This window comes from Larus michahellis, chromosome 5, assembly GCF_964199755.1.
Source record: "Larus michahellis chromosome 5, bLarMic1.1, whole genome shotgun sequence".
Taxonomy (NCBI): domain Eukaryota; kingdom Metazoa; phylum Chordata; class Aves; order Charadriiformes; family Laridae; genus Larus; species Larus michahellis.
Window position 1 is genome coordinate 29,612,154 of NC_133900.1, and position 23,404 is coordinate 29,635,557.

The 23,404-nt window shown below is 37.8% G+C and overlaps 1 protein-coding gene across 1 annotated transcript in view; it reads left to right on the forward strand.

Annotated features, from left to right (window-relative positions):
- The window catches only part of COL25A1 (collagen type XXV alpha 1 chain), a 318,699-nt gene that overhangs the window by 174,296 nt on the left and 120,999 nt on the right, over positions 1–23,404 (forward strand). Inside the window, exon 5 of the mRNA XM_074589386.1 lies at positions 22,174–22,191. Within this exon, the coding sequence (XP_074445487.1) occupies positions 22,174–22,191 (18 nt within the window). The remainder of the gene's footprint in view (positions 1–22,173; positions 22,192–23,404) is intronic.

A 23,404-nucleotide genomic window follows, 5' to 3' on the forward strand; every position in this document is an offset into this window, starting at 1 on the left:
TCTAGCAGTCTTTATTCTGTTGTTATTTTTTAGTGTAAATAATACATATAGTATGTAAAATTAACCCCAGCCAATTGCAAGCTTTTCAGCTTCAGATACTATGGCAGCTCAGTTGCTGTAAAACAAAGATAATTGGAATGATTGGAAGAGAAGAAATGACCAAAGATTGAGAGCATTTCATCTGTGATTAAGCACAGCCTGTGGCAGTATTAAGCACTTCTGCAACAGCTGTGGTATTTCCAGTAGCTGGTCAGGTCTCCTCTTTTTCGCAGGTTGTAGTAAAATATAAACGTCTAAGCTCAAAGAGCGGTTATGTCAGTTCCTGACCTTACCCTGAAGATTTGGCTTGGTGAGCCTGTAGAAGTTTCCTATTCTACAGCATTTATTTCTCTCAACAGGTGTCTTCACAGACCACCTTTTATTTTTGGCATTTGACCAACATAACATCTTAAACATATACCAGCAAAACTCGCAATAAATTTCAGGCTTGGTAGTGAAGCATTGATAACTATTTCAGATTTTAACTTTTTTTTATTATTATTATTTTTAAATACATAGAAAATTCAAAACATCTGGAATCTCAAAAGCTTCTTTGTACTGTGATCTTAGTATGTGTTTTCTCAGTTCTATATACTTTATCCTTATTTTTAGTCCTGGCAGAGGTGATTGGCTTGGAAGACATGAGGTTTTCAGTTGATCCATATGCCTCAAACTTCTTGCTTGTTCTCAGGGAGCAGAGGGAATCCTCTGCTTTCCTCAAAGAGATACAGTTGGTCAGCTGTCCATCTCAAAAGATTACTGGATTTAAAGATTTCTTTATTCATAACCATGTACTCCTTGCCCATTGTTCCATAAAGTTGACAGCTGATGCCAGTGCTTTAGATTCAGCAGAAAATGAGTTGACTAGTTAGGATGAGTCATCATCCTTAAATTAAGATCTTAGATCCTTTTTTTCTTACTTCACATAACCACTTTCCATTAATACATTCACCACAGCAAATGGGAACTCCAAATAGTCTTACCATGGTTCACCAAAACTCTGCATACAAGCCAGTTATTAGTCTTCCAAGAACATGCTTCAGCTCACATGAAGTGTAATACTAGTCCGTCACAGCCAGTCCCTAGACTTCGTTGTGTGCTGCACACGAGTGCTACAGTGCTGGCACAGAACTTACAACAAGAGCCGGGCTTCTCTATGATAGTCAGGCCAGCAACGGCAGGAGTAAGAGCTGGGGAGATAACGGCATTTAGTTCCACTCTTGCACGTGAAGCTAAGCCAGCTTTCTACAGCTGTAGGCAAAGGATGCTTTCGGTCTTTTCCATGGATACATCCATCAAGTCCAGCACTCAATGGTAGCTATAGCCGCTGGAATTGATCACTCTAAGTGATGGGTACCAGTATGACCTTCTTCAAGCCATACCCGTGTTATGTCATCTGAGCCTTGAACAAAGGTCAACCAGAGGCGGGTCACTTGCTTAAGTATGAACTTTGCCTTGATATCAAACCACAGACATGGTCCTAATTGCGATTTTAAACTGCAGTATCAAGAAGTACATTCTGGCAGTGAATATTTGGATATGTAAGAGATAAAGTCCACTCTGTAAAACAGTGAGTTACACCTTTATTGCTTGCAGTTGTTGCCATCCTGTAGAACTGGTTAATAGGCCTATAGTGGCAAGTCGTGTTGAATTGTTTGTTCCCAGAAAACTCCAATGGCACCTCAAAAATCTTCCTAACAGTCACAACACAGTGAATCGGAATTTATCAATAATACAATACCAGAATCCACAACAGTTACACGGTTCCCAAATACATGCTTTAGTTTCAACAGGCTTAACACACGCTTGGTATCTGTTTAAACAGGCTTACCACACACTTGGCGGTAAGCAGGTTAACTAAGTATTTCTGTGCCATGAGAACCAGAGGAAGGCTCTAAGAAGGCCATAATTTTTTAGGAAAATACTGGAGGTGAGGACATACTACTAATAATCAGCAAATAAAATTCCAGTTTTTCTTACAAATTGTGGGAAAGTCTCTTAAATTCACATAGCTGTCTGAGTAATAGCTGTGGCCTGTGTAACGATGTCAGACACATTAATACCATAATGGTCTTTTTTACCTTCAGATCTATATATAATATATAATACAATTCATCAGTTTAATTTCTTTCTATGCTGATTTTTTTACAGTGATTGAAGGTAATCACAAAAGTTGTCTTGAACAGAAAAGTTTGAGACCTCTTAAGCTTACAGTTGCTCTATTAATTTGTCACAGATGATAATTGCAGCCACACATCAGAACATGTTTATTAGCTTCTTATAAGCCAGTTTTCATTTTGAATGAACCATGGGCTGAATGCTTTCATCTGTTACATTCGTGTAATGCTGAGTGCATAAATAAGAGAAGGCAGTGTTTATTCCTGCAGCTCCCTGGAGGATGCTCGGAGTGCCCCAAGCTATTCCATATCTGTGACTGTGATAGTGAAGTAACAACTGCCTCATCTCAAAAGGCAGCATAAGAAGATATTTCTACCCTTTTCCTCAGTTGCAATTATAAAAAGAAATTGCCACAGATAAGCTAAAGTAGAAACTTCACAAGGTGGCTTAAGAAATTTACTTTTGCTGCAATAAATGCCTGCCTATATAGTATGTTCTGGTTCAAACTCACTAAACCTTCTGAATTATTTTAGTTCAGTTTCTACATAGCATTAGAAATAAGGATGTAAAAAACTACTAGTAGAATAATAAAACAAAATTGTAATAAATAACCTCGATGTATCATCAGTAATACATGCTTTTGTTACCATATGCCAGACTCTGTTTAAACGAGCAATTTCAGATGCATGGACAGAGAACTCCTGTATTGCAAAATCCACATCTCTGCAAGGCGTTTTGTAGATGTCGGTGCGTGATGAGAACTGAGCACACAGTGCTAGCATATGCGAGGGTGCTGTGGCCTGGCGTGAATCAGTGTAGATTAGACTCACAGCTGACGTCAGTTCAAAAATCATACAATGCCACATATCTGTCAGATAAATACAGGATTATAGCTGATGGTAGATAGAGTAGGCGTCGTTTAAAAATTAATTGTATTTTTTCAGTATTTTCCTCTGCAGATTTAAAAATTACCCTCTTTCATAATAAAGCATGTATAGGTAGAGAAAGGAATTAAGCTTGTTTGTCATTTATTTGACAGTACACGTAAATTTCTGGTCTCTCTAGGCTACTCCACTGAGTTCAGCTTGGCAGGTTAAGCAGGTGGCACGCAGAAAGCTACAGTTACGATTTTCACATTTATGCTTTGGCAGACATAATTAATGCTTGAACTGTGCTGAAGGTCATCCATGCTTGCCTTTCTTAGGGCACGCCACTTGAAATTTCCCAGTCATTTCCTCACAATGCATGATGTAACTCTCCAGTGTAACAGAAATAGCTACTTTGGGGAAAAATGTTGTGTTCCAAATGTTTTCCCAGTATACGCATAGATTCTAGGTGTCATTTCTCAATTTGTGTTTGACATTTGCACGTGGATGTAGATCGAGTAACCAGTGATAGTTAAAAATGCCTCTTACAATTCGCCTGAACTGTCACTTCCTCACAAGAAGTTTTGAGATTCAAAGAAAATGTTAAATCACTTACAGTAGAAATCCCATGTTTAATTACTATTTATATCTGTCACAAATGGGAAGGGAAATCCCAAACCACCCTGTAAGAATTCTTAAGTCATTGATTCCCTTGTCGTAAGAGAGGATTGCAAACATGATGGGTCATTTTCTTTCACACTGGATTTTTCATTTGGACTAAGGATATAGCTGAAAGATATGTAAAACATTGCTGCCCATACAGCTCCCAGATGAATATTCCTATGTGGGAGTTTAAGTGCATTGTTAATCCTTGATGAGGTTCAGGGGTGTAAAATTTCACTGAAGAAACTTGTTCCTAAATGGGTTGTCTAGGTGGTTGGGTTCTGTGATTTCCAGAAGGTGCAGGGTGGAAGTGTTTTCTCGAAGGCTGTTTGGATGCCTGCTTCACCCTGCAGCCAGCGTTCAGTTCCCGTTTATGAGACCAGTGATATGAGGAGGGGAACATCTGGAGCAGGCAGGCACCTGAACCGATTCTTCTTATAAAGCTGATTGAGGAACTTTTTCCCTACGGGGAATCAAAAAGTTCTTTCGTGGGCCCCACACTGCTTTGCACCATCCAGTAATTGCACCAGAAATGATTTGGCTGGCTTGTATCAAGGTTCTCAGCTCTATGTTTTTGGGTTTCTTCTTTAATGCCAGAAGTTAGTTGGTAGAACAAAGCCTTAAAGTACTTTTTCTCCACTCCTGGGGATCTTTAGGATGTGTACATTAAATGTGTGTCTTGCCTCTTGCATCACAAGGAAAATAGTTGTTTGGGCTACCGTTGTTTTTGTTTCCTCAGCTACATGTGTGCATATCAAAATCAAGATTAGTTAAAGCAGTTTCTGAAAGCAAACATACTTGTCTTGTAGGAAGGATTTATACAAGCAGTGTGGAATGTCAGTTGGAGATTATTTTCTGTGGCTGTGTAGGATACAGATCATAAATCACCCTCACAAAGTGTGGGGTTTTTTTCCCTTTTTGGCTTAAGGTAAAGCAATTAACATTTATTATTTTTGCTAATATTGAGATCTGCATAGTACTGATAATCTGACAGAGGACCATTGAGTTAAGAATTCTTTTTTGGATTATTTCATACACGTTCATGGTATCTTTTCCTAGTATAAATGAGAAGAATTTAACCGTTTGTCTCACAAAAGGAGCATGATGAAAAGCAACCATGCACATGAGCACTCATCAGTTAAAAAGAATAATAAGTTTTTAATGTAGAAGTTGGTTTCTTGCTGCTACATGATATCCTTATGAAAATAAAGTGCTGTTTACTCCTGCTTGGAAGGCTGGAATTCTTAGCAAGTGAAGTAAAACCAGGAAAAGTGTGGAAATTATAGAGAGTCACGCTATTCTTTCTTGTAAAGATTTCTCGTTTTACTGGATCAATTGCAACTAAGATTAGCAAAGGTAAGGGTAGATTCTTCTACTTTTGTTCATGCTGAACTCAGAGAAGCAATTCCCAAAATAAGTACTACTTACTGTGAGAGGGCAAAATGGATTTGGGACCTATGTGGAGAAGAAATTTGGAGAAAAATTGTGGGTGGTAAGGAAGCTCTGTATTTCTCAGTACTCAGATATTCGGGGAAAAAGTTGTATCGCTATACTGGAGTTTAAGGCTTCCATTCAAATTCATATTTTAGTTCAGTAGTATTAGACATGTGTACTGAGTTTTTGGCTTCCAGCAGTTGGAATTATCTTAGTTTGCCCCTTGCAGTTAGTCTCAGAAAGTGATGTTAACAATGGTGCCATTTTCCGTAAGCGAGAGTGAACGCTGAAAGTGCTGCAAAAGCACCAAGAGTTACATACAGCGGTTCAGTAACTTTTGTCATGCACAACGTAGTATTTGCATTCCTAGTCATTGTGGAAGTGCAAGTCCAGGTCCCCTTTTTTAAGAGGAGTACTCCTCCTGAGTGAGGCTTGTGGTTTTCCTTCAGGTGGTCTGACTGATTAGCCAGACTCTGAAGAGAAAATGACCTCAACGTTTCCACTTCCAGCTGTGTGGATCAATTATCATGATTTTTCTTAATCCACTCAGCATACGATAGGAGATCTCGCATCTTAGGTCTCTGCCCTTAGGGTATGTAAAGTGTAATCTGGTATTGCCATCACATGCAAATTGTTTCTCCCTAGATGGAAATGCAAAGAAGCACATTTTTGTTCTTTGTGCTGTCACCAGCTTCTACAAAAATCCTTTTACAATCTTGAAAACCAGTTATGTCAAAAAAGAAGTCATGAAAATGTTTTATTTGGATGTATTCATTTGTGGATCCACAAAACTTAAAAGAATAGTCTAGAGATTTTGAGATTAAATGTACTAAAGAGATTGGTAAATGATTTAGGATTTTAAAAGCTGTTTCACTGAACTGTATTCTAGTTTTGGATTCACTTCTTCAGCTCTGGTGAAATTCAGTTCAACTTGCGTAATTTGACTGAAATTAGAAAACAAGTGCGAGGAGTGTATGAATTTCTGGACTATGGCTCAGAAAGGCACAGGTATGAAATACTCAGATTTGCAGGTTTTCTCGGCTAGGGGGTAGCCCATGCTCTATGCTGTAAATTGATCTGATTTCAGTAATGTTTTGTGGGTTGAGTTTGCTTGTATCTGTTTGTGCAGCAGTTGTCAAGGAAGAAGGAAAGACTTCTTTCTGACTGTGCAATGAGACACTGGCTCTACGTGGAGTTAAAAGGGGATTTCAGAATCGAAGTAGAAAAATCTCAGAATTTGTTTCTAGATAGACAAGCTTCAAAAAGCAGATGTATGAGTATGGAGAAACTTAGTAGCTTTTCCTAGACAACTTGAGGCACCAATCAATAGGAAGATTTTGTAGAGATGAGGTTTTTGTTCTGCAATGTAAAAACCCCCTAAAACCAAAAAAAACCAAACAGCAAAATATCTGCTTCTTTTCACATAAATTTCAAAAATGCATAAATGAAATTTGCCATAAAAGAAAAGGAATTGGCAGAAGTTGTTTGGAAGGCATGCCTGTATATCCTTTCACCTATATAAAAAAAAGAAAGAACTGCAGAAGTAACTTCAAGCAGCATTGCTGCTGAGGCTCTGAATTTAAATGACAAGATTCTTCCAGCATCCTCTCAGTGGCCTCTGTTGAGCCAGTTACAAGCAAACCAAAATTCCCTTTAGACATTCCATCTAGCTGGTGAACATATGGCTCCAGGCTTTCCCCTTCAAGGCTGCTTTATTGTATCGACTCATTCTTGACTGAGTTTCTTTTCTTCCTCTGCTGCCTTTTGCTCCATTTCCTTACCCAGCAGTATAGTTTCTAGGTCCCTCAAATTTTTTGGCAGCCAATATGGTGTTGCATTTACACTCTCAAGCATCTGCTTCCTTCTGATAACACTTTTTTTTTTTTTTTAATGTAAGCCTCAGAATTTTCCCGCTCTTTAACGCCTTTGATGTTTGCTCTTGAGTGAAATACTGAGAAACAGAAAGTTCTTATGTTTTCCCAATAATCTCTTATGAAACTACTGGTACCAATAGAAAGGTTATCCCATCTCAAACATTATCTCCTATTCAGATGCTATTCATTGTCATCTTCCAAGCAAGAGTTACACCTGGGCTTACAACAAAGAATATGTAGTTTTGCCTCTTGCTCCTCTCCCTCATCTGCCACACTCTTGTGAATGGATCAGCCTTGCTACTTTCAACCTTGTCGTGAACTTCCAAATGTTACAATTCTGGTTGAAATTGCAGTGTCCAGTGTTTTGCTTGAAAGGCCGTTAGGACTGAGGTCTGAGGTCAGTGGGACAGGACATTAAGACAGTAAATGAGGTAGCATTCACATCCCCAGGTTGAATAATGTAACTAGTAAAAGCACAGACTTGCAAATAAAGATGGCATATGCCTGTCTGAGCACTTTATGCTCTTTATAATCTTAGTTATTACATGCTTAATGGTTTTGTTTTCATAGTCACAGTAATAGACGTGTCTCCTGGAAACCATATTTTGGTACTGATCATGGCAAGATTTATGTGAAAATTTTTCTTCAAGGACTGGAAAGAATCCTTTCTTAAAATACAAATTCGTTCATTGTTACAGCCCTTTTTTTGTGTTAATTTGGGTAAATAGAACAGGTGGTGCATCATTAAAAACTGTATGGGGAGACATTTCAGGAAGAAAGAGTGAAGAAAGTTGTAGTGCATCCCTGAATACTGCTTTATTTCCTGGCATGAAATAATCTTTTTAAGTGTGCTTCATGTAAGTTTTCCATAATGACTTATGTTTTTTGAGAATTTACTGTTTCTGAGTCATTTTGGAGGGAACAGAGTTGTATGCAGCACCATCAACTTTTAACGGATGATTTAGGTTATACTGTATTTAAGACAACGGTAGTGTCTTTAAACTAGCTGCATGTATATTTGTGCCTTTTAAATCTGGTGGGTACATGACAGGAGTATCTGAATGGGCTTGCATGTGCAGAATTTTATATTCCAGTATTTGAGCACATATGGCAGTGCATAGCTGAAAGCACCTGCTTTGATGTTGAAGTTTTAACGTGGTGCATCTGCACATTATTTTTTTTCTTCATATGTTATATCCCAGATGGAAATACTGCATTTATGGACTAGGACTAGGTACAAACATTGGCATTTTGGTTATCCTGGAATTGTTCAAACAAAGCTTTCTTTGACCACATGATAGTTGAAAGAGAATTGGGAGTTTTATCTATGTGTTTAGTTATAAGCACTTCAGTAACTTGGCTTTTTTGTTTTGTTCTCTTTTAAACCATTTGTAACTGTTCTCTTCTCCTCTTTTATGTATCCATTCTGATTGATCTTCTTTTTTTGTAAGTCAAAAGGGAAGTATCTCTATGCAGCCGTACCTTTTCCTTAATTCCCCGAGCGCCCCATTCAAAATATGTGCCTCTATAGGAGAATAAAAGGAGCACGATGGTCAGATTCTTCTACCCTAACAGAGCAAAAAAATGATGTATGTACCTGCTCTTGAGTTTTGCTAATCTTCCGAAGCTGAAGGTTCCACTGAGGGAAGGTCAAAAATTGGCCTCTGAAGGTTAGTTCTCTGTGATATTGTGTTGTTTACCAAAAGACTGTATTTTTATTTTTCCTTAATAGACGTCATTCCCCCTGAAAAGAGAAGATTTGTAGAAACCAAAAAAGAGGTTGACTGAAAGAAGTGAAATGGATTTCTTTCATATTCTGTAAAGCCATCAAAAAACAGATAACAAGAATGATTGTTCTTTAGTAGGGCTTCAGTGAGCAAATGGATTCACTTCCACGGTAGCATGAGGAGACAGATTCTTCAAAATTATTCCAGGAGAACAAAAATCTAATTCATCAAAGTCATCATGCCACAGCTGTTACAACAATCTATCTCCTGCTGAATGCTAGCCAGCTAATTTTTGAGAAGTGACATTTTTCACAGTTTATTGTTTTCTCATCAACATGGCACCAACCGCATCAAATATATTCACACAGTGATGTTGGCGTTGATGAATTAGCCATGTGCTTTCTATTTACGGGTACAGGAGTTTCAGTTTCTTCAGGAGAAACAAGAACTTTTAGGTAGAATGTAGGAGTTTTCTCTCAGGTCTGTGTGTATGTTCCCCGTGTTTGAGTACTTGTTAAGCTATGCTGGAATTCAGTAGCGTAACGAAGTATTTTTATGGAAACATGTAGTTCTGCAACCCTTCACAACACTATTTTTATGGATGGGTGAAGCATATGGGGGTAAGCACTTTAAGATCACAATTTTAATACAGTTCATTTTTTACAGCAGGCAGTTACAATGTGCTGTTTCTCAGCTCACCGCACCATGTATGATTTGCCAAGCTTAGGCAGGTTCATTTTACAGTTTTCATAGAATCATAGAATGGTTTGGGTTAGAAAGGACCTTTAAAGATCATCTAGTCCAATCCCTCTGCCATGGGCAGGAATATCTTTCACTAGGTTAGGTTCCTCAAAGCCCCATCCAACCTGACTTTTCACCTACCGGTATCCCCCAGTTCTCCACAGGGCTGCTCTCACTTCATCCCCCAGTCGTTATCTTTTTTTGTTTGTTTATTTCTCCTGAAGAAGTATCTGAGTATCAGTTAGGTATATTTCATACTTGGAGTTTTAGTCTGCATAAAGAATGTTAGTCAATGGTAAACAATCCGTCTGAAATGAACGAAAACAAAAAACAGAGTCTGCGTGACTCCATTCTTTACTATAGCTTGAACTATGTTGCTCTTACTCTTTCTGGGGTCAACAGTAGTTTCCCTTTGCAGTAATTTGTCATACAGATATGACTGGACAAATGTTGCAGATGTTGATGGAGATGTATAGGCTACAAGGAGAAAAACAGTGTCTGCCTGGAAATAATCTTCTTGCTAGCGTGATGTATGAAGACAACAAAGGTGCTTCACAGTTTGGGTTTCACAGTCATACTTGACCCATTTTTCCTATGTATTTGTGATGTGTGCAGCGTTGGCCATGATAAATAGAAGAATGTCTACCTACGGTCCTTTAGAAGAGTTCATTCCGACTTAGATCTGTACAGTACTTTCTCATGGTTTTTTACATATACATTTCAGCAGGAAGAGCAGTCGTAGTGCTCAGATACTCAAAAATGCATGCGCACCACAACAAACTGCCTGTCAGATTTCCTGCATAAACTATAAAAATAAAAAGTATCTTGGCAATTATTTTTCAGCTGTGAAATATACTTTTGAAAAGCTGTGACTATAATTTTTCTTGCATAGAACTCTTTGTACTCCCTTATTGTTACCATATGCGGCGCTTTTTTTGTAGTTCAGCCACTCTCTGACTAGCCAAACTCTGAACAATTTTTCTTACTTCTAGACATAACCAGTGCCTCTTATAATTGCAAAGAAGCTATTAGAGTATGCAGACTGCATGTAGGGCTCCCGGCTAGGAATCTTGTAATCTAGAGTGATGTTGCTCCAAGGAAAAGTTTTGAAGATTGTACCTGGCATTTCTGGTTTATTTTGGAATCTTTGAAACTGTCCCGCATCTTCCATCTTGTTCCATTGTGGATGATTTCCATCATCTAATTTAGGCTAATCTGGACACTAGAGCCACTTCATGAAATTCATAACTTCAGGTTGCGTGTCCTTTTCTTTCTTCAAAGAAACTAAAAAGTATGAAAAAATGCAAATATTTTTTTTCTGTAACAAGAACAGCGAAATACGTGTAAGATTCCTGCCAGTTCTGCTTGGCAGCCTACTATTAGCATTGGCTGCATGTTGCTCTGTACTGGAGGCATTACGCTTGACAGGTGGTTTAAAATATAAATTAGAATAACTTCTGATTACCGTTATGCTCATGAGCTGAAGTCTCAGTGCCGAGAGCCTAGTCTAGGCATGGTGCAGCTTTTCTGGCTGATGGACCTGTAGTCTGGAGCATTAATCATGGTGCTGCTATTTTTCATTCTCCAAGTTTTATCAGGACCTTGCTTCTGAGTCTCTCCTGTGCTTCCAGGGTATGCTTTGAGATCCTTGTTGGCTTGATAAAGGCAATTTTGTAAGAGTTTTTGATGGGAGAGTTAATACGTGGTTTGCAACCAAATGAGAGATTCCTGGAATCACAGGATGAGGCTATTGAGGAATGAAGAATGCAATTTTTTCTTTTTTTTTCTTTTGTTTTCTTCAGTGAATGTAGTTTTGACATTGAAATAAAAACAGTGGGCTGTATTGAGGAGGGGTGAAGATCAAGCAGCCTAACTGTGTTGTGAATTCTGTTTCTGTGAATTCTGTGAATTGTTATGTAAAACCCCCTTCGTTTAAAACTCTAAATCCCTACCTTGGAGTACATTGATACTTATTTTCCAGTCTCCAGGTGATGATCCATCTAGCTGAGTTTTATGCCTCAGGTAGTAGCTAATACGAACTGCTTGAGGGAAGAATTCAGGAAATTCTGAAATGGACTTCTTTGAAAAGAGCATTGTAGTACTTCATTTGTCTTTCTCAGTAATTTTGCTTTTTGGGGTAATGGGGTTTTAGACAGCAGGCTCATCTTTCCTGTACTCTTGTAATTCATTCTTTTCACAGTAAAGTTTTCTCTTGCCCAAATGATCTGGAAATGATTTGGATTATTTGCTTTTTTTCAATAATGTCCCAATTGCTGGCCAGAGAGACTTGCTGCAGGTTGATTTAGTGCACTTTTTTTTTTTCCCAGGCTTGGAACAAGTGACTTCTGTATCTGGGCTGTTCTCTCACATTGCTCTTAACAGCAATCGCTTCCAGTCAGTTCCAGAAAAAGAACCAATAATGTTTCATCAGGAGGAGAAATTTAGCTAGCCGATGAACTTACTATACGCATTACCTACATAAGCTCTAAACCAAAACTTCTCTGAAAAGAAATCTCATCAGACTTGCTAAGAATTATATATTCTTGCTAGGAATACTATATTACATCTAATTAAAGTCAGCCTTCATAAACCTGTAATTAACCAAAGGAGAGAGAAAGGCAGGCATGGAGATCCATCATTCCAACAGTATCATGATGAGGAAACCTGACAGTTTTGGGGTTTTTAACTTCTATCGATCTTGAACTAAAATAGGTGATTTGAAAAGGTAATGTGTCATCTTTCACCTCACCTGAACTTAGTGGGGATGTTGAGACAGGTTCTCTTCCCCGCCCCCCCCCCCCCGCATAGGTATTTTTAAACTCAGTCTGACATGGTACCTGGCATGCAGCTCATACAGCTGCTGTCAAATTAGATTGCTGCTTTCTTCTGAATCTCCTCTTGTATATCTATCGACACAAGAGATTTCAGGCAGCTGCAAGTAACAGTTCAACAAACAAGTTTACTGTAGACTGCTTAGAAATGTGGAATAATTTACTCACATGTTTTAATCAGATAAGAGTTTCTGAATTCTGAAATGCTGCCGTGAAACTCTAAATGGCTATATCTTAAAACTGTCAAATGTGTGATCTAAAAGATTTTTTAAAAAAATGACTGGGGGATACCTTAAAATGAGATTTTTGTTTTCTTCATTTTTTCTTTTTCTGGGTGACAACTGAGTGCCAAATCACACTCTTATTAAAGTCAGTGTGAAAACTCGCTTTTAATTCAGTGTACTACAAACTGAGCCCAGAAAATACTTGTATGCTGGCCAACTTCAGCTATGGCATTGTTATGTCTCACTAGCTTTATTTGTTGGGCCAACACTGGCCATCAGAAATGTTGAAATAACCTTGGCCACTTATTTGTGCCATGAAGTTCCAGTAAATTGAAACGCAATCTAGCATGGTGTTACTGGGGCTCTGGTCAGTTTCCTGTTTTCATGGCTCTGTATTCATGCAGACGTTTCTGTATTAACTTTGTGTGTAAAGGGCATTTTAGACACCTACGGTCTGCATTGGGAGAGAGAATTTTTTCCAAAACACTTGATTTCACACCGAATAGTCAGGAAAAACAATGAGCCATCAAAGTTTGGGAAATCATTATGCTTTTGGACATAATAATTGGCCTGTTTGTAATTTAATACACGAACCTAGAATTGGAGTAATTTGCAATGTCAAAAGAATGTGTTTGCAACAAATATATTTCTCTGCATACTTCAAATTAATATAAACCTACCAAAGTTATGCAGTGTTACCAACCTGAACCCAAAACTTCCTTTAGATAGAGGGTGGTCTGCATTTTATAAAGAAGAAATGGTGTCTGGTTTCTATTTATTATGTATCTCCTGGTTCACAACTCAGTCTTCTGAAGAGTATTCCTTAAATGAAAAAGATCACTGAAGGATGAGTGAAGAAGTTAAGAAGATAATCCAAATCTTCCTCTTTTCCTTCCCTCGGAAGATTCTTTTATCACATAGTAGATTTCAACATGTGATATCGTTTCTTATCTTCACTTTTCCCTCAGAATTTTCCGAAGAAACGAATATCGCAGTAAAGCTGCCTAAAGTAATACTGCTGGCTATCTTTTTGATAGGAACACTCTAAAGGTTTCTGATGCATTTGCTTATGTATTCAGTTTCTATCAATAACCCCCCAAATCCTTAAAATATTTAGCTCCAGAGTAACCCATGTGTAAAAAGATACTGCTTAAACGGAAAACAACGGATTTTATGTAGCATTCAAAATTTGACTGAAAATATCTTTCTTTGAGAAATATTATATTTACAGTATTCTTGAGGAGTGGAAGCTACTTTTCACAAAACCAGACCGAAATGGCACTCATATTCCCCTTCCTCCCATGTATTGTCTCTGTCCATATTGGGGTTATTCGATAGGTAGGTAGTGCTAAGTAAATAGTTGGGTAGTATTTGGAAAAAAAAAAATCTACTGAACAAAGATCTTTACTATTGGGGATCTTGGAAAAAAGTCTACATAATACCGTAACTAAATATCCAATAATACCATGCACTTTAAAGTGTGAAAACCTAGAAAGGAAATACAGAGTCCTTCCAGAGGAAAAATTTTCAATACCATCTGTTGTATCTACAGTAAGTGAACAAACAGTTAGCATACGTGTCTGTTGTATAAACCTGCTCATCCCCTTCTCTTTCGTGATGCATTGTCTTGCCTAGTTTTCTAAAATGTTTTATGGGGATTGTGTTATAGAAGACCATGTTTTTGGTACTTCTTGTCAAAAATCACGTGTTAATCTGTAGAAGCAGTTATTTAGAGACCAAAGCAGAGAGTAGTTTGAACGATATAGTGTGCAGCTCTGGAGACAATCAAGTTTAAGTCGAAGATGTACTGTAGTTTGAAGTCTTTCTTTCAAAACAAATGAAAATGGTTTTGAGACTTCCAGTGCAATCATGTAGTGAATTTCTATAAATATTGTCATACACTGGATTTTTCTCAGTGCATTCTGAAGTAGCCTTTTGTACTATTTCAGGCCATCTTTCTCACCCAGCCTGTATCAGTTGCGGAGATTCTGATTGACTCCATTTTTGAAACATGTTTTCTCTCTCTTTCCAACACTAGAAATAAGTAATTGAGGAAAGAAGGAAATTACCATGTTTTGCTGTTAAAGGTTTAGTATTTTTATAATGAAAGAATATTATCCATTTTCACAATAATGGCCTCTTATCTTCAGAGACAGTTTTTTTTTTCTCTGTAGGGCAGTATATCTCAAGCAAATTTCTTTTTCTTCTCCTGTCCTATAAAGCAAATCCCAGAAGACTTTCCCAGACTTCAGACCAAGCAGTCCTGATGCAAAAGGGAATAATGAGGGAAATTCCTATTATTTTCAGTTGTGAGCAGGTGCTTCTCTTCAGCCTACTGTGAATTTCTGATTCTTCTTTACTGAGACTCTTCAAGATGCTACGTATAGTCCTTTAATTCAAGTGCAAGACCTGTGTAGCATGGATAAAGAGCAGCCAAAAAGTTAACAGTAGTTAAAATACCTATCATTATAAGGGAGCACAAATAGAATTTATTTTTTCTATGATAAAGAAACATTCCCTGAAAACAGTGTTTATATGCAAAATACAAGCACTTCTACAACTGCAAGGGCTGTTGTCTGGTCCCTCTAAACCAGCAGTTTGACCCTGCAATGAATTTTCCTTCTTTACAAATACTTGTATAGTTCTTTTTGTTATTCATTCATCATAAGAATAATTAAATCTTTTGGGCTGAGCTTGCAGCAGACCAAACAGTTAATTTTAGCTGCTGGCCCACACAGCCCTCTGGGGAACTTTATATACTTACCATGACCTTACTGTTGAGTGTTTTAACTGGTAATATCTGTAGTTTGCTTTCTAGAAGTAAATGTATTCATAGGCAAGGTTCAGCTCAGCCTTCGTTTTTGCACCTGCAACATGCTGCGTATGTAAATATTACTAGATAAATATCCTGTAGTACAGTGCTAGAAAAATCTGGGAAAGCTAGTAATTTGCAGACTTGGCTTGGGTTTTGGGGTGTACAGTACCATATTTAGAAATTTGCTAAATAACCCTGAGAAAATGAATAAGTGCCGTATGTGCGCTGCACATGTGGGATCAAAAGGCACTGAGGAAGCACAATAATAAAAGCTGTCCTGTTAATGCACTGGAAAGCATTGCTTTCTTTATTGGGTACCAGGGAAGAACTGCCTCAGAGATAACGTTTGAAACATACGGTAGGTCATCCCAACAGTCCCAGACTTTCCCAGGACATCAGCACATAAAAAAGGTAGCAGTCATGCAGATAACCAAGATGCTGGTGACCTGCTGTACACTGTCAGCATGTCATCTACTCGTGATGTGACAGCAAACCACAGTAAGAGCTGGAGGGAAGGAGAGGTAAGAGGGGTTTTGTTCCTGCAAGGCTGCCCAGACACAGTAACTTGTTATTGGATCTGACAAGTAGGTTAGTGCACAAGGTTCTTAGAAAGCCAATAATTTGCCCAAAATCATGAGTTTCACAATGCGTACATTCAACTGATGTCCTCTTTCATTCTAAGTAGTGCTACTTTCTTGATAGCTGGTTGAAGTGCCTCATTCCATGTGACTGTAGTGCCTATTAGTAGTAGTGCAGAAGGTAGGAATTACGTACTCCTGGGTGAAGGGGTCAGCAGAACCACTGCAAACCTGATTTAGACTAAACTATTACACTTCAAGTTTTGCTCACAAGGTGAAGTAGTGCTCAGAAAGGGGAAAAAAGGCAGCAAGGATAAAATGGGTCAACATAAACCCAGCAAATATGTTAATGTGCTGTCTTCTCGGCAACAGTGATCCAAATCAAGCAGTGTGTGAGCAATCAGCCCCAAGGGTCCGTATACTTAGGAGTGCCTGTGCAGCTCCAAGGGGAAAGTCTGGCTGGAGTGCCAGCATTTAAGAGAAAATTTCTTTCCAGCAGATGTAAACTAGCATCCCTTTCACATGGGACAAAAACCTGAAAGCTCACCGTTTCAGCCTAGCAGAGGAATTTAATGGCAGAAACAACTTCTGCCTCCTCTTATTCCATTCTCAGTGAAAGGTAACTTGACTGTTCATTTGTCAGAAGACATAGCAATTAAGCATCAAATTTAAAGTTAATCCAACTTTCTTTAGCCCTCTTCTTTCTCCTCTGATCGCCTAAACATGCAGTTTAGAACCACCTTCTGAGGTACAACAGCGTACATCCACATCCTTTCTAGAGTTTGTATGCGTATAACTGGAATCAACCTCTGGACTCTGAGGAAATAAGTAACTTGTAAAGTATCAGCAGGGCTAATTCCATGTTTCCCAAGGGGAGAAAAAAAAAAGCAAGGAGGACTTATTGGCCAAAGTATAGGCTGAAATTTTTAGTACTTCAGTGAACTGTGTGAGTTGAAGTTTCTTATTAACCACCATTATTATAATGTTAATTTAAATACAGACTAGTTATGAGATTTGAAGTGTTAGCTCTTTCCATCTTGCAACCATGTGATAAGAGCATTCAGTAAATAGGCTACCTATTCTGTTTTCTCAGTTACTTAAAGAAAAATACACAATCCAGATGCATTATTTCATATGTTTGGTTATGTTGTGCCACTGTGATTTGCCAAACTAACAATTCCTTCATTGCATATTGAACCTCTCCTTTGTTAAACATCACCTATTGCCTGGCTACTTTCCACCATACTGTTTTCATTACTTCTGTCTTAGGTCTGCTTCTTTTCTTGTTTCTTTTCTGTACCTTCATTCTCAAAATATCTTTAAGTTATTGCATTGGACTGCTGACATAGTTAGTTATTCATCTTCGAAAGCCTGCAGTATTCCCCAAGTCTGTATGTTTTTTCCTCATCTTCTGTGTTCCTTTGATTTAACTGTTCCATTTTGTTTTGACTTTTGATTATCCCAGGGTCCGATTGGTATGGATGGAAAGCTGGTAGGTGATTTGTTCAAAACCAGTGTAATTTAGGTCTTGCACATATTCCCTCTTTGCTTTTTTAATTGCTCATGCTGAAATGTATAGTAATCACATATCAGCTTCGTTCGGCATAACTTATTTCAACCTCAATAGCATAGATTTTAACAGAGTGCTGAAAAGCCACTTCAGTCTTTTGTGTCTCTCCAAGGAAATGGAGGTCAGCCGTGCTACTCCTGTTTCCTTAGCATTGTCTATCTGAATTAGATTAGAAGACGGATGTTCCTGCTTGGGTGCTCTGTCCAGAGAATGCTTCACAAGGGTAGTTTGGTGGTGCCTTTCAAACAGCAGGATGTTATTTCTGACCACGTATCTGTGGCTCTTGCTGGTTTCCTTTTTCCATAGGTTCTTCGTTCCTGTGTTTTAATTTCTCTGCCTGTATTTTGTTGGCTGATTATATCTGAACAGCCCCATGTCTCATTTCAAATGCATATGTATACTATCCCAGATAATCTTCAGGGAGATGCTACTTGAATTAAATTAGAAATAACATTTAATTTTATACAATGCATTTCTAAATATATTTTTATTTGTGCATATATTTGTATATCCGTATATTTGGATGTATGAGCCTAGAAGTTTATGTTCCCAGGTCTTTAAAGATTAAAATCATGCGAAAGCTGTGAAAATCCGGTTTCTTCACTTTCTCGTGCTATTGTTTTTGTTCCCTCTCTCTTTCTCCTTTTCCAGGACAGCCCTTTTCTTTGATACCCTGAATACATCTTTTCTTCTCTGTCCTTTCTTTCGCTACAAGCCCAGATTCCTCTGCAAGCTCAACTTGATAACTTGCAGTACCAGCTTCCGTTTTCTTCTCTTAAGGCTTCTTCCTGTGCTCCTTGATGTCTCCTTGTACTGCTAAGTAACCTTTCTGCGATGTTTGCAGCCTCTAGTCAATAGGCTTTTTCTTTAATCTCCTCTTTTAGGAGATTGATAGCTTACCTGTTGACCTCAGCTAGATCTGGCTACACCACATATATTTTCTTTTTCTTATAGTATCACGTACCAGCCACTAATATTAGGTTAAATTGCTAGGAAGGGATTAACTATCAACCATAGAAGACCTTCCATCCTGGTAATTAGAATAGTTTGCCAAACCTCACCCCTTCCTTTCCTGCAAAATAATGTATTAAGTCAGTAAATAGGAACATGGAAGGGAAAATTGTTCTGAAGATTTTACTGAAATCATAAAATATTATGGAGCCATACCCACTGTAGTCATACAGAATAAATAAATAAATAAATAAAAAGCAGCAGTCAGTATTGGATAATCAAGTGAATGAGTGATGATCCAGAGGTTCAAAGCAGCAGCCACTAAAACACACCTGATTAGTTATTGGTGGTGGAACTGATCTGTATATGCATGCAAAGAAAAGCAGTCAGTTGGTAGCTACAAAAATCAATTTGAGAGTAACACATTTGTATAAAGAGATGCCCATTAGAAAAAAATAAGAGTAATGCTGACTTTTCAGTCTCAAAGAATATTTTTACCCTGTTTTTTATCTAAAATTTAGAGAAATACTTCCAGCTAAAAAACATTTTAATCCACAAGTAACACGCATTGAGACCAATTTACTCAGCAGTGAGCCAGACTGATTTCAGCAATCTTGGAGCTGTTTTGGAAACACAAGCACATCAATTGAGATTGAGCTTGCTCAAATGAGTTACAGTATTATATTGTGTTCATGTTAGAGGGGTTTTTAATGAACACAAAAGTAACTCACAGAGTTACTGACCCCGACCCTTTCACAACATACCAAAGTGAGAGAAGGCAAAATGAACAACCCCTTTTTTGTCTATGACTTTTTGAATTGTTCTTGTGCGACAACGAACCTTTACATCCAAAAAGATCAGTATTATGATGTCTTTTTCTACCTGTACCTTTGTAAGCACAGCTGATGAGTTCCATAATATAATGCTTGCTGCAGCCTCTGGTTAGTGTCACTTACTGCATCATTAGTGAGAAGAGGAAATTATACTGTAATGGCACTAGCTGTTACCTAAGAGTATACAAAAATACTGAAGGATTGGGATCAACTGAAAAAAACAGAAAATAATTACCTTCACTAATGCAAATTTCCTTCCATGTTCAAGGAGCTCATAGCCAACAGGATAAAAAAATACTGCTATGAATACTTTTGTATTCAGCATCTGCATTTACAGTTAAATGCAGCGTAGTTGCAATATTAACAGCGTATATAAACTAGAACTAATGCAACTATTACATTCTCCATTATCTCATGGTGTTCCATGTCACCACGAAAAACAGTTATCCTACAAAAATTCAGTTTCCAACTTTCCACTCTCTGTATTGCAGATACAATAAAAGAGTAATTATAAATGTGCAATAACAAAAAGGCAAACTGATAAAGCTGGTGATATTGAGAGTAGAAAGCACTTTCATGGGAGCATCATTCTATCCCTGACGTTCAGTTCAGGGTATGTTTGTGTTATGTGTGTATGTCCCTTATATCATACATACAGCATGTACCATGGGGACATTTAGTACCCTGTATGTCTAAGTTAAATTGAAGAAAAAAAGTGTCAGTTTTCAAATATTTTTGTTTAAAAAAAAATAAAAATTCTGTTTATTTGCTTTCTACTGTTTTAAATCAACATTTTGTTGAAGCATTTTGGTAATTTCAGACTTTCATTTAAGTTTTTCTTAAATATATCTTGGACACAGTCTTTAATGATTTGGTCAAAGTGTATTGCAATGTTAGATGTACTTGTGAGACAAATGTATTGTGAGTTTGTAGATAAAAGTTTGCATGCAAAGGTCTCAGTTTAGTTAATTTATACAAATTTATTGTACAGGCTGCATCAGTAAGCAGTTCCTGATTATTTTAGGATCAGGTATAGCATATAATATCTTAAAATCTGCTGTGATGGGAAGATTGAGGCAAAGGCTGAGTGCTGAGGAGTACCAGTTGTATTCATTAGCCCAGTGTGACGTGTAACTTCATAGAACTGACCAATTCAGAAAATTTTACTTCATATTAGAACTGGCAAACCTGAGCCAGTGCTTTTTTAGTCTGAAAGCCTCTGTAGTGCAGTGTTGTTGTAAGGAACTAATACAAAACTGCAGCCTCTATAACAAGGAATGCTTTAGGCTGCCTTCATTGTAAGGATTAGATAGCCACAATAATTCTGTGTTTTACCACGATTCCCTTGTAATGTTATTTCTAATATTTCTTATCTTTAAAAAAACAAAACAAAACAAAAAACCAAAGAAACAAAAAAAACCACTTTAAAAACTTGCATGTGAAATAAAATATGTTTTCCTGGTTTTAATTTAGCAGAAAAAAATCTTATTAGTTACTAAAAAAAGCATTTTTCTACAGCTTCTTTTCTTGTAAATAATAGTTCCCAGTTGAAATGCTCCCCCTCACCCCCCACGCCCCCGCACCCTTTAAAATCACAAGGAATCACAGAATGGTTGAAGTTGGAAGAGCTCTCTGGAGGTCGTCTGGTCTAACCTCTCTGCTCAAGCAGGGCCATCTAGACCAGGCTGCCCAGGACCATGTCCAGATGGCTTTTGAATATCTCCAAGGATGGAGACGCCACAATCTCCCTGAGCAACCTTTGCCAGTGCTTGGTTACCCTCGCAGTAAAAGAGGGTTTCCTCATATTCAGATGGAAAAGTTTCAACTCTGTGTAGCAGTTTCTTCTAGATAAAGTGAAGAGTTTTTATAAGACTTAAAAGAAGTCTTCATACTTAATTTCTTTCAGCAAAAGGAAACGTAGTTTCAATTCAACTGAAATATTATTAAAGTGTTGTGAAACACTAGAAGCTAAGCTAGCCCTAGGAGTTTAAGAAATTCTCTCTTTATAGGCAGAAATATATAAATATTTGTCTCTGCTTTACAGTGTGAGCTGATTGTCTGGGGGGGTTGTAGTTCATAGTCACAGCTACTGTACTGTTTTGTACTATAATTCTGCTTCATGCAAATGATTTTTAACGAGCGGACTAGAGTAACTGATGACGTTCACTGGCTTTCCTAGGCTAGGGAGCTTAGTGATGGGAAGTCTGCTCCGTAAGCAACAAGAGATACATGCACCACCTCAGTGTGCAGAGGGTGCCTCTCCATTTGGCCAGGGGTGGTGCCAAGGTGATGTTGATAGATAAGGGAGAGGAAATGTACCAGCTGCCTCTTGGGCTGACTGAAAAGGGTTCATCTACTGCTGGCTTGCTGGTTTAAATATTGGTTTATACTTGCTTAAAACTGTGGTGCTTGCAGCAATGGCAAAAAGACTGTTGTTTGCCCAGCAATGTGTTCCTTCAGCTTTTAGACTTTGTTCATTCAAGAGGCAGTAATTAGCACCTCCTTGAAACATGGGCATGAGCCATAATCGAGAAAAAGCACCCAATAGCTATTGCTAAGTCAGCTCAGCTTCTGTGGATTCTTTCTCCTTTGAGAACAATTAAATTAGGTCTTTCTGTAATTTCTAAATTGTATTGTTCTGACTATCCAAAGTATGAAGTTTCTCAAATGTAGATTCAATGACATGTTATTGTAATCTATTTCTGGAATCAACTAATTGCAAGAAAGTTCATCAGTTTGAATTAAAACATTCAAATTCAACATAGACTTAAGAGTCCGGCATCTGACTTCAATACAGTTACTGGCTTTTTTGTTATCTCCTTATTAGAGTACTGTAACTCTTTGCTACTATTTAAGGAGTTAATCTCTGTCATAACTTTCAATAACCTTATCTTTTTCTTGTTTTTCAGGGTCAGCCTGGTCCTCAAGTAAGTGCTATCTTATTTTCCTACGTAAGTTAAGGCTAAATACAGGGCCCGCCAAACTCAGGTTATCTACAAAGTGTTTTGTTTGTTTTTTTGATCCTACTGTAATAAGCTAGAAACTGGTAGCCATTGCATAATTCAGTAAGGCAAATATTTCCCAAGAGAGAAACATGGGCCCCCCCATATGGTTGTCTGAGTTCCCTCAGCTGTTTGACCAGATGGTGGGGTTAACAACGTAATACTGAATAAAGCAAATCTCCTAACTATGGCTTGAAACTTTGCCGCCTAGCTTTAAAGTAAGATAAAATAACTCAGCAAATGGGTAGCAAATGCAGGACTTCAACTGCTTATTAATCACATGCTAATAATGTTGCTATAATCCAGGCAGCCCTCAGTTATTTTAAATATTGCACTGCTAGCTATTTTGATTAATTATATACACTGCTTTGAATTAGTTCTGCTTTATTTAAGAATAGTAGAACTTTGTCTTGTGAGCTGTAATTGAAGATGTGGAATTCTAGCGATCTAGCTTTAGTCCTAAGGTAGAAATCAACCAGCAGAAGGAAACATTAAGTACAGGAAAAACTAAATGTAAATTATTTGAGTTGGAGCAGTATAGAAATGTGGGAGAGCAAGGAAATAAGGGGGGAAAAAAAGCCAATACCAAAGCCAAACTTAGTGAAATCAGTTGAAAAACCTCTACCTTTTTGCATACTCGAGATGCGTTATGGGAAGTAAACTCTGGTCTGCAGGACCATCTTAGTAGAAGTGAGTTGCCTGAACCAGAATTTCTGTGGGGGCTGTTTATATTTCAGAATCATAATTGAAAGTTAGCACGTTACAGCCTTATTGACCAATAATTTTTTTAAGTTAAGATTTTCTTTACAAGAAGCAAGCATTTTCCTCAGATTATTTTTTGTTTGTTTGTTTCTAATCATCCTTTTCTGCTGAAAGACAGCTTGTGTTACAAGCCCTCATCCCACTCAATTTGAATGAGTATCCTCATCAACATCTAGTTGATGTTGACTTGTGCTGCCACCCATGTCTTTTCCCTCTGGGTTTGAACACCTACCTCCCACATTTCAGTTGCTTGGAAAGCCTCTCTTGCTTAATGCTTGTAAACAGCTTCTCAGTCTTTGGAGCTTGCGTCTCCACATGAAATGCCCTGTAGGCAAAGAACCACAATGGAGAAGGCAGCATTCAGCTCTGATTCAAG